Here is an 11,881-nt window from a genome sequence, read left to right as displayed (position 1 = left end):
TTATTATTTATAAATCTTTAATGTGCTGCTGTTGATTTCCACAGCTGGTGGTTTTATTCTGAAAACCGCGGCGGAAGTAAAGAACTCGTTGGTGTTCGGCGGTTTGAGGATTTCACCGAAGTCAACGACAACTCAGCCATTTTCTGACTTCAGTGGGAAGCAAGGCGCATTTAGCTAGGTTTTATTTGTATTTGGTAATACTTTGGGTTATGTTCCAACATTACAAACTGTTGTACTGCGGTGTTTTGGTGTGCTTGTCCCAGCTTTAGCTAACGGTAGCCTCGGTAGCCTGGCGTGTGCCGCGGACGGAGGTAAGTCAACTGCGTAACGTTAGCTTAGCTTAAATAGCAACGGTTTAATTTTTTACTAAAGGATATTAACATTAACATTGACATTACCTCTAACGTGTTCCTGTATGTGATTTTAGTAAAAGGTCTCTGGTACTGGCTTGTTCTAGACCTGTAAACTTAAAAACTGTAAAATTCTTGCTGTAATTAACTTTTCTTGCTTGATTAATTCATTCATTATCCACTTGCTGTTGTTTATTCAGGTCATGTTAATGCACTTGGTAATCAGGTCTGGGTCTGATCGTAGCCACTGGTTCATACTTTGGCTAGTTCGATAGTGAAAGTGACATTAGCTGTAGCCCATGTGGTGTTAAAGATGCCTTAAAAAGTCTAAATCCAACCTGCAAGCAAAGAGCTGCTGCTAATCTCCAAACTCATATTTTACTTATCATTGTTAAGAACATGTTTTTATGGTTGAAGAAACTCAACCTGCTGCTAATATTCATTTGTGCACCTGTGTACTGAAGATTGATGCTAATTAGGTACCATATTTCAAATTGTTAATGTCAGTATCTGCAACCAAACATCTGTGTCCCTTATTTATGCAGAATGAATAGTTCTTTGTCATGCAGTGAATTTCCAGTTTATTCAGTCCACCTGGCTGAAACCAGTGCAGTCGAAATCTAACACTTTCATGATGGTTTTAATGTTGAAATAGTTTGTTAGAGATGCGTTGTCTCAACTTTATGGTGGAGCAAGACAATATGGTTGAGATTGTGATCATAGTATTTATAAGGATAGTTAATATAGAGTTACTCCTGGAGAAACAAACAATTTCTTGAAAGACAGAATAAGGTCATATCATCATGATATGAGTCTGCATAAAGTTGTTTAACTTAAATAATGAATCATCTCTCAGTCCCACTATATACTCATTAATTTTAATGAGAGTAAAGACAGAATATTAGAGACGGTCAGAAAGTAACCTGTATCCTAGTATAATCATCACAGTCTCCTTGCTGTCTGTTTATTTCTGTTTATTTCTGTCTGTTTGAGCGGCTCAAGGATAAAGTCATAACTCATATTAACCTGCTGTCAGAATCTTGACAGTCAGGTTAATAGTTAACTTGGATGAAATAGTTAAGCAATACGTGCCTGTTCTGTGGTTTGTTGTGTTTTGCTTGCAGCGTTAATCTTGAAAACCTCTCCTTTTTTTGAAGGTTGACAAAATGTCAAGACCACGATCGCGATCTCCACACTACAAGTAAATACATTGTCATTCTTTTATTTTCATATATTTGTGCCTTAATTTAAACCCAAGTTTTTATTAGTTGCTTTTGTATAAATTATATTGCTGTTTTTTTTCTTAAGTTCCTGTGTCAAAAGCAGTGACATGAGTTTTTTTTTCCCCCCAATATGTGTTTTTTTCAGAAGGTTCCCATGGGAGGAACCAGACTTTGATCCTTACAAAGTCCTTGCAGAACTACACGGGAACCCATTGGACAGGAGTGAAAGGATCAGAAAGGATCCTGAAGAACACAGGGACTACTTCAGGGAAGACATGTACCCAGTAGATGAGAGAAGACCCCCTCCGTTTTCAGATGACCGTCAGTTTGCGCGTCGACGTCGTCCAGGCGAGGAGGAGTTTTACCACAGGAGGCCGTCACCCCATTATGATGTGCTCTATGATGACCGAAGGCTCTCACCACTGCGGAATGAGGGAGGAGATGGAGAGAGACGCAGAGGAGGGTTTAGAGAACACTTCCAGAGTTTTGATAGCAGGGAGAGGGTGACCCACTCCCCCTCGAGTCTGGTGAGGGAAAGATTGCCGCAGACACCAAGGTCTCACACAGACCACCAAGAGAGGGAGGCGGGGGTGGGCTGGAGAGGGGAGCAGGGCAGAGGTCGAGGGAGGTTCAGAGACCTCAGTCCCAGTGCGAGAACAGATGACCAAAGAGGGGGAGCAGGTAGGGAAAGAGGAAGGAGGAATGCACTGGATCCCAACAGAGACAGACGAAGGCAGGATCCACATCAAGAGAGGAACCCCCCCTTTAAAAGGCAAAGAAGAGAAATGGATGTCGCCAGTCACCTTGGGTAAATTTTAAGCAAAATGCTTTGCAGCACTATCGCAGGGAAAAAGGAAACGAAGAAATCAGAGGATTCTCATCATTCTTAAATTCATAGAGCAAAACCCCTGACTGTCTGTCATCGTGCCTTATTTTCCATAATACAAAATACTAATCTAACAAATATTGCATGGCTTAAAGTTTTCTTTCTTCGCAAGCTCTTTTGGTGCTTTTACATTTCTGCATGTCGAGTGGCGGACACTGCTGTAGTAGTTCATGCACATGGCAGCTTTAATGGCAAAAGTAGTTTTTAAAAAAATCATGTTGCATTGGTAACTGATAAATCCAAATACTTAATGATATAAGATTGTGAAATAAATCCAAAGCTAATGGCAAGTGTAAATTTAAGACCAGATGTGAAACTGCGATGGTTCCGTGTGTCATTGTTGAATCGTGTCACCTCCTCTTATGCTGTCACAGGTACAGGAATGAGGAGGACTTTGGGGAACAGCGTTACTCTGTGGACACACCCAGAGATGGGTTTGGAGGAGACATTCGGGGGAGCCCTCCCCATGGAGACATTCATCACTTGAGACCACTCGTCATTGAACATGATCATGGTATCACACGGAACAGAGAACCACAACGGTGGGAACAATTTAACAATCGCAGAGATCTGGACCCTGACTTTGATCGACAAAGGAGTCCCCGTCCACTAGGCTCCTCACAGGAGCGTTTCAGGACGTCAGACAGCAGGATGGATGATCGGGAAGACATGAGAGGACGCCGATTACAAGATAATTGGAGGGACACCAACTATATTGAAACCAGGAGGAGCCCTGTGACGCAAGATAGACCGAACCCCATGAGATATGATAATCGAGATGGGTCTGTGATCCACAAGAGCAGGGGCAGTCCTCGTCCTGTGAGAGGGAGATTGAATCGCGGACAGGGTGGAAGGACTGGACCACCCGCGAATCAAGCGTGCTTACAGCAGTCCTCCATGGGATACCAAGATCTTCCTCATGAAGAGCAGAGACCAGGGTACCGACCCTTCAGGCAAGAGTATGAAGATCCCATTGAAGGGAAGCCTAACTGGGCAGGACAGTGGGAAGATGTCAGGGCCGCAAGTCTGGACCGACAGCCACCGAGGGATGACTTGGACCCTAAAATGCCCCGTCAGAGGGAGCGCAGATGGAACGATCAGAAAACCAACATAGCCACTGTAAAGGAGGAAACGTTAACCATTAAAGTGGACATGAGCCGACCCATTAACCAAAACAGGTAGAGTATTTTTTAATCAAACTATCAAGGGTGAGTGGTGAAAGTTCACACTTCTGTTTCTAAGCTTGTGGAAAGTTGCTACAGGAAGAGGAAAGAAAAAAAGGCCAATGGAAGATGGAGATTTATTTAAAAGACTAATAATTACTGCAGAGAAAATACATTTCATTTAAGTGGAATCAGTAAAAGTAGATTCAAACACTGCCAGTTCCTGAAGGTTTTCATGAAACATCTTCTACCAGTGTAAGGCTCTGCTGGTACAAGCATCAACCAGATTATTTGCGCTTTTGACTCAAGATGCCTCGCAGAAGTTTCCTCAAGTAACAATACATTTCCATACAAAGGTGAAGTTGCCTTCATATTAGAACTTGTCACAAAACCAGGAAGAAACATGCTGCGATTCAAACTGAAGACCCAGGAGAAGCTCAAACATCCTGAAGAGATATGTTGAGATACGTATTCCTGAAGCTGAGCTTTGGGAACGTTTTGGGGAAGTGACCACGTTGTTGTAAACAAGCCTGCGTAACCTGTTCACATAGAGAAGCAAAGTCTTCCTCCGTAAAAATGAGTTTTAGTTGCATCTGATTCTGCATAAATGAGAGAAGTCACTCAGCACTCGACAGACTGGAAGAATTAACTGGAAATGAAATTCACTGATTAACTGGAAGGACCTGGTTTCATTCATACATCAAGACTACAGAAAAAGAAGCACCTCCAGATGACTGAATCCACAAATTCACATCTGCTCCAGCTGCTTTGTCAAAAACCAGACGACAAGGAGCTGTCATTGACCATAATGGACATGTTTTCATCAAAGGTGAGATGGCATAGACAATATATGAGAGGAGAATCTGGTAGAATTTCACCAAAGTCCTGCAGGTTTACACCCCAAGGCAGCAGATACAACCTCCACCGGTCGTCCCAGGTGTCTGTTTATCACAAGGAACCTAGAAGAAGGAAGACTATAAAATCTCTCAGGAGTGAAGAGGATTGGTCTGCAGAAATGCGCCATCACCGTCACTGTAGCTTGTTGTCTTCTGTGAAGACAAACATCTTGAAGAGCACGTTAATAAGACCTGAACCGGTCATTGATTTTCCTTTTACTCCAGTTTTCTTACCTAAAAGCGACTGTGAAAGCACACACCTCCAAACACACCTCGTTGTGTGAGTATGTTTGAAGGAATAATGCTGCATGTCATGTCTCAGTATGTTGTGAACTCTCTGGAAAAGTGGAGCACAGTCACTTAGACTGAAATGGAAAACTATCCTCATTTGACTATGATCAGAAGGAATGTTTGTGTTTTGCAGAAAGAAAAGAGAAGAAAATCATTATTCTACAAATGGCCCCATCTATGAGATTTTTATTAAACCAGCTCCTACGCCTCTGGTTGAGAGGACTGAGATGACTGGATGGTTTCCACTGACTCATCTGAAGAGACTTCCGTGTCTAAAGAGGTGGCTCTGGAGACTTAAAACCAGATTCTGTTGGAACTTTGAGGAAGCGTCTGTTCACTACTCTTGTCTCAGACAGGAAGTTGAGCAATGCTGACCGAGATGGGCGGTGATCTGTGAAAACATGGATGTTCAGACGTGCAAACCTGAACAGTTAAGCAGAATCACATGAGAGAAACCAAGACAGTAAAGCGGAAACATGTCAAGCAGAAATCAATCTGCAATGAAGAGGACAATGATCTGAATATGTTAGAAGATATAAGCATTTATGAGCTTGAGCCGAGCTGTTAGCTCAGGAGCTACATCATTTTTTTGGAGATACAGAAGAACATGGGAAGAACAAGCCAGACATAGTCAAGAAATTTACCAGCCTGGTTTCCCACCCTGTATGGAAGAGCAGGGAGAGTTTGTGTTTATAGCAGGGAGAAGATCAACTTGTGACTTAACTGAGCAGCCACTGAAACAGGCTCTTGGAATGTTTGGATGTTTATTTAATTAGTTTCTTATTTTGGAAAGAGGATTTCAAAGCGTGTCCACTGCGGGAATGCTGTGACATATCCAAGCTCAGACAAACATGAACAACTAAGGAGCCTTTTTCTTGTCCAGTGCCACAGGGACGGAATGATGGGGGAAAAACAAGAAGAAATTGAAACCAAGAAAATAAACATCATCAATCTCAAAAAAGAAGAAAATAAATCCATCACCTCAGTCGTCAGTGATTATACATGAAGAATTTACAACTTCATTAATGTTGTCAGAAGGATTAATCAAAACTATGACCATAAATATCACCAGTTGTGTTTGAAGGATAAATGAAGCCATAAATATAAACAGTCAGCCAGAGCTGAAAACTGCAGGAGAGTGAGGTTGTTTACATGAGAGATTGAAGCCATGAACGGAAATGTCACCATTCGCAGAAAAAGACACATTCAGACCATGAACCTAAATATTACTGTTGATGAATGGGGAAAAACTACAGCTTCATCAGCACTGTCAAAAGAAATGTGAATAAAAATATCATCAATACTGTTGAAAGGTGAAACTGAACCCACAGACAAAACTATGGAGGCAGAGAAATCAAAGCAGCATCAGATCTGTCAAAAGAAAAATCTGAAGCCATGAACATAATCGTTGATGCTGAAACACTGAGAAACTGAAGCATCATCAGTGCTGACCGAAGGACATGTTGATGTCATGAACAGAGCCATAGATTTGGCTTTAAATAAAACCAAGGATCAAATGAAGTGCTGAAGAACCTGTTGGACAAATTGGAAAAACAACAGCAGTCATAAACGTGACTGGAGTCTGAGTTTACCTGAGGAGGATCAGCGGTTGAACCAAAGACATGAAGCCACACTGAAGTGGATCAAACAAGAAAAGAAGTGTGAACTTTCACCCTACCTTTAACTCACCTGTCTGTTAAACAGAGCGGTGTCCTGGTCTCCTCTAGAGACACCCGTTAAGAGATTATGAATTTGTATGATTCTGTGCACTTAAGAGGTTGAACATCCCTCTTTTTAGTCAACATATAGGATGTAGTTACACTTAGATTGTGGGTTGTGGAACAGATGAAAGGTAAGTGTGTCGGGTAAGGTAAAGCTGTTGCTCGTTTTCCTCTCCTTTTGCTCAGATGTGACAAAGTTATTTTTAATATAAATTAGTATATTGGCTAAAATAATACAAATAAATACTCACAGTGAGAACATTCATAGTCTGCCTTTAAAATATTTCTCCTTCGGCAACAGTAGTAAGTGGAGAAACATTCAGAGGAGTCATTCAGTCATTGTCAGGCCACACTGATGTTGATGTTAGGCAGTGTAACTCTGTCAGCTTTCCTGCAGCACTGCAAATCATCAGAGATCATAAAATTACTTCACCTAACTCATGCAGCATTTCCAGCTGTTGAAGTCAAACACGAAAAGCAATGTAAACAAATTTCCCAAGTTTAGTGTCAACAAACTGGTGAATTCCCTGCCACAGTAGCTGGTAGATCAAATCTACGAGGCCATTTATCTTCTTTATTCACCAAAGGGCTCAACTTCATCTTGAGGGGAACCAAATTTGTCTTTTGGTTGTTTTTAACCTTCATCATCTTCCTCCTCCTCCGTAGCCCGCTGTGTTACTCCTCAGACAGGCAGCTCTCCTTAGACCTGGTCAATGTGGGTCGTCAGCGTCTGGACTTCCTGCCCATGCTGGAGCACTCTGGGACGTACCGAGAGACGGCCATGCACACTGGGACTTTTGCACAGGAGATCATCACACTGGTGCACCAGGTCAAAGGTCAATAAAATATAAATTTTTTTTTTTTTTTTTTTTTTTTCTTCGCTTTAGTTCTTCCTAATTGTCCTTTTATCCAAACTGTGACCATCTGTTGTTTAACACTGGGTGGCTCCTCTTTATACCAGTTTTTACTTGTCACTTTGCTTTTGCAGGCAACCAGTAGGTCACTTCTTAGCGCAGTGTCTTCTGTTATCTATACAAGATAAATATCATTAACATCTGATAACCTGAATTATCATAAAGGGTTAAATATAGATTTTAAAATTTAATAATGTATCCGTATAAACCTGAGATCAAAATAATGAAACATAAAAGACCCTGTAAACAGAACAGATTATGTTAACATAATATTCAGTAGAAAACAGAGACAGAATTGTGCTATAGTTGCTGTGCTACATAACAACCAAAATGAAAATGAAGTTTAATATTTCAGCACTGCGAACAGGCACAAACCAGACCTGAGAAAACCAGAAAACATAGACAAGTCCAAAAATTTACATCCCGGTACCTTTGTCTATTCAGTCCTCCAGTTTGTATCTGAAGGAAACAGCTGTGCTCAGACACCAAGCTCCTGGGACTCAGAGGAAGTTGTGAAATCTTAAAATGATTGATAGTTTCAGTCAAAAGCAGCTGTTTCCTGCGGCCAAACCATTTTAAATCTGGACAGAATTTGTCCATGTTTGCAGCCTGTCGTTTGTATACTGTCAGTAAAGCACATCCATAAAACCTACACATATTGTCCATGTGTTTCTTGGAATTTGATTGCAATATGGCTAAAGCACAAATAATGGGTTTCTGGTCTGTTGTCCGTGTTTACAGAGCAGTATTTCAGAGATGATGGGGTCACCCTAAACGAGCGTTTCTCAGCCCCTCAGAAAGGCGGCTCCTCTGAAGAAGAGACGGAGGAGCTGACGCTGGATGAGAGGTTCAGTTCAAACCGGTGCGTGTCAGACAGGCGTACTATGATTGAAGTAAAGTGAAACATGATATTTCAGAAGAAACTCACATCATCTTAAGAGCGATATTGAAACATTGAAGGTCTCTTAAACTCGGACCTTTTCCCTGTTTTTAATTTTCTCCTCTGCAGAGGCTTCAGTCTGAATATGAACTCACTGCTGGATGACGACGAGCCTCTGTTCTCCAGACTGGGACCAATGCAGGTTAAAAAAAAATAACTCTTTGTCTAATACTATGTTATGAGGACTATTGATTAGCTATGTATCAGTTCCCTAATGAATATATTGGTTGATTGTTTTATTAATCGTGTTGATGTTGTGATGACAGAGTTTGAGCCAGCAGCCGGTGCGAGGCCCAGGCGACCTGAGGCACGACCTGGAGAGGAGGAGGCAGGAGAGACTGGAGGGGGTGAAGGTCACAATACCAGGGAGCAGTACGTCACAGCGCCTGCTCAGTCCAGTCAGGTGAGACTACACTTTTCTTCTTTCACCTGTAGAAATGTGTGCAGTGTCATTAAATTCTCACTTATCTCTGCGGTCATAAACCTCTTGGATGCGATGAGGCAAAGTAACACACTGGAAGTTTTTCACAGCAGCTTTTAAGTGTCAGGAAGTAAAGGCCACCAAAATCCTTTTGTCAGCAGAGGAATTTTCATAACTCAAATTTTCTGCAACTTGCGTTTATGTCTCTGTCAGTGATCTGGGTTTAGAGTACAGTGAGGAGATGGCTCAGGTGGAGGACGAAGGATTCTCCACCTGGCCAGACGAGCAAAGCAGGAGACGAGAAGACAACATGGTGAGTGTTAAAGAGTGGGGGTACAGTGGAGTTTCTCCTGTGAACTTCTGGTCATGTGACCCAATGATGGAGATTACACAAAGCCAGCAAAGTGACTCTCAATCCGTTTTCTCTCCTTCTCTTTAGGTACCAAGGAGAGGAGCCTCTTACAGACCGAACACAGGCCCCCAACGCAGGAACAATCGCTTCGGTAACAGGGGTGGATCGATGAGGCGACAGAACAACCGCACCAACCCTGCAGGTAACTCAACACCTCTGCTTATTTATACCTCCAAACGTGCTTCACTCAGAATCACTTAAAGAAAAGTTGGCCGTTACACTGCTGATACTAATCAGAAAGAAGTGAAATACTAAAACAGCTGATGTATTGAGAAGATCTGTAGCAGAGGAAGTTCCCTCCTTTCAGAGGAAAATGTTCTTCAACATTTGCTTTATAATTTTGTTGATGTGCAGACAAACCAAAGCACAAGGTACTTTCCATGACCACATAACCACAAGTGTCAGTGTGATGTACTTTTATTTATCTGCCCAGGTCAAACACGACAACACGTGAACGTGTCCATGAATGAGGAGCTGCTACATTACTGTTAAAAAAGGAATCTTGATTTCTGTCACTACACCACTGAAACACAGAAGGCTGCAGTTGTGGCTAGATCATAGTTGTGTATCAAATATAAACACAACAAGTCAGACTGGGAACAAACAAAGAAAACTTGGGACTCTGATAAAGTCACTGTCGTTCCCACTATAGCTGCAGCACAGTGCATAAACAGATCAAGTGCAGATGTAGATTATGTAATGACCATTCTGTATTTTGCACAAGTAAATATTTTGTGAGTGAGAACTGGGAACTGTTGACAAAGGAGGATCAAATATTCACAGTGCCTGTAAATCTTATCAAAAAAACATGAGAAATGTGAAATTGTGCAAAGTGCACAGGAGGAGGAGTAGTTTGTTGATGTTAGTGCGTCTGGGAACAAAGTTCAGAACGGAGTAACAAGTCAAAACACGTTGATGACCTGGGCTAACTGCAGTGGCTCGGTTTGAATCAGACCCACAGCCCTGTGCTGCATGTCATCCCCTCTCTCCCCAACTTTCCTGTCTCTCTCTCACTGTACCTAGAAATAAACCTATAAAACCTGTACCTATAAATAAAGGCATAAAAAAAAAAAACAAAACCAAAGAAAAAACATGATGATCTGAGAGTTGGAGGCAACATCTTACTGGTCCAGACATGGAAACAAAATTGTGACTGGTTCCGGTATTTGATGGTAGTTATGTGAGGGTCCTATCACTCCTGACAGAGAATGAACAAAGACATTGAACTTGACTATTTCATAAATAAGAAAGAAAATGAAAAGAATGTTCTTATGATGGGCAACAGAAAGTTGTAGAACGATAACATGATTAGATTACATCATTGCTAAATGATTTTGCCACAGTTGATAAACAATAATATATATATTCTTCAACTGTAAATGTTTTGAAGCTACACAGCAGAAATCTGTCAGATGTGTTTTTCCCCTGAGGCTAACTGTTCCCACAGCTCAGTCCCGTCCTGTGTGCAGCTGCGGTCTCAGACTGTGATGCATTTAGTCAGATTTACTGTGTTGAACTCTTTTGGATGTGGTTGTGTAACAGCCCTGGAGGCTTCCTGCTCCTTCTCCTGGCAGCTTCATGTCGAGTCTTTGAGGTTGCAGGGTAGTGGAATATTCCCTTTGACCTTTGACCAGTTGACACGTTACCGTTTTAAGGAGGTTTCCCCGCCCTTCCACTGATCAGCTTCTAATCATACCTGAGCTCGTCCAATCCCATCCTCTCACCTCCTCTTTCTCCATTCACTCTGGTCAAATCCTCTTTTATTGTTACTGTTTATGCTTTCTGCTCTGGCCCACCCGTCAGCCATGACCCGGATTTCTCTGACCTCCTCTCTCTCTCTCTCTCTGTCTCTGTTTCTCTGCCATTCATAGGTCCTAACTGGTGATCGGACAACGGAAAGGTATTTCATTCGGATGTTGCTGATTTGTTCACAACTGGTAACACATCTTGTAAAAACCAGCCAATTAAAGGAAGAACTTCGTCCTAGACTTGGGCCGAATTGTGCCCGTGTTGATTCTGATCAACAGCACAATGTTGACGTTGTAAAAAACTGAAGAAGTCTCTGCTGTGTCAGTGTTTGTGCGAGTGAGAGCAGCAGACGACCTGACTCTGATTTCAGCCAATGTGAAACGTTGATACCTGCAGCGCTGGAACTTCACATTCTGCACCTTTCATCTGTTAATACCTGTTCTGTCGTCACATCTTTTTGAGTCTCTCTGTTATTGATTTCTTTCTCTTTTCACATTTTTGATCTGTCGTCTTGATTTAATCTTGAAACACTTGCAGTTCGTCGGGATGATGTTGGTTGAACGTCAGCATCAACGTCGTTACTCAGACAGATGTTGAAGCTCGGACTGTAAATGACTGTTGTACATTCATTCATCTTTCCAGCCGTCAGGTCATCACCTCCTCCCGCCCAGTTATCAGTGAAGTACACATCACTGGTGATGGTTTAGCTGCTCTTGAAGACATAAGTCTGTTAAATTAACAAACTCTTTCTTAAGTCCTGCTGTTTTCTTTTTTGTCTCCTTTGTATCGTCCTCGCTGTCGGTGACATGAGCAGACGTCACAGACTGCTCACCGACTGTCACTGTCCAAATAAAACATCTGTCCTTTTGATTTTGTCTGAGAGTCATTGGTGTTTCAAAGTCAACCTGGATGGAC

The 11,881-nt window shown here is 41.9% G+C and overlaps 1 protein-coding gene across 1 annotated transcript; it reads left to right on the top strand.

Moving 5' to 3' along the window:
- The first annotated feature begins 79 nt into the window (after positions 1 to 79).
- On the top strand, positions 80 to 11,836 carry LOC139624964 (BCLAF1 and THRAP3 family member 3). The gene is made up of 11 exons (XM_071484447.1): positions 80 to 311; positions 1,508 to 1,551; positions 1,719 to 2,381; positions 2,834 to 3,637; positions 7,197 to 7,366; positions 8,186 to 8,306; positions 8,454 to 8,526; positions 8,651 to 8,787; positions 9,019 to 9,118; positions 9,245 to 9,359; positions 11,089 to 11,836. Exons 2-11 carry the CDS (start codon positions 1,517 to 1,519, stop codon positions 11,100 to 11,102), a joined length of 2,232 nt encoding a protein of 743 aa, XP_071340548.1. The 5' UTR covers positions 80 to 311; positions 1,508 to 1,516; the 3' UTR covers positions 11,103 to 11,836.
- Positions 11,837 to 11,881: the final 45 nt, after the last annotated feature.

The sequence above is a fragment of the Trachinotus anak genome, unplaced genomic scaffold (genome assembly GCF_046630095.1).
Source record: "Trachinotus anak isolate AG129_WGS33_773 ecotype Australia unplaced genomic scaffold, CSIRO_AGI_Tana_v1 ptg000009l, whole genome shotgun sequence".
Lineage (NCBI taxonomy): Eukaryota > Metazoa > Chordata > Actinopteri > Carangiformes > Carangidae > Trachinotus > Trachinotus anak.
Note: the sequence above shows the minus strand (reverse complement) of the source record. Positions and strands in the feature narration are given on the sequence as shown.

What these genes read in the sequence shown, in the direction of transcription:
- LOC139624964 (XM_071484447.1), top strand. Translation starts at nt 1,517, where the DNA reads ATGTCAAGACCACGATCGCGATCTCCACACTACAA. An exon ending in ACTGGTGCACCAGGTCAAAG is followed by an intron (nt 7,367 to 8,185) that starts GTCAATAAAATA and finishes CCGTGTTTACAG; the next exon opens with AGCAGTATTTCAGAGATGAT. An exon ending in GGAGACGAGAAGACAACATG is followed by an intron (nt 9,119 to 9,244) that starts GTGAGTGTTAAA and finishes CCTTCTCTTTAG; the next exon opens with GTACCAAGGAGAGGAGCCTC.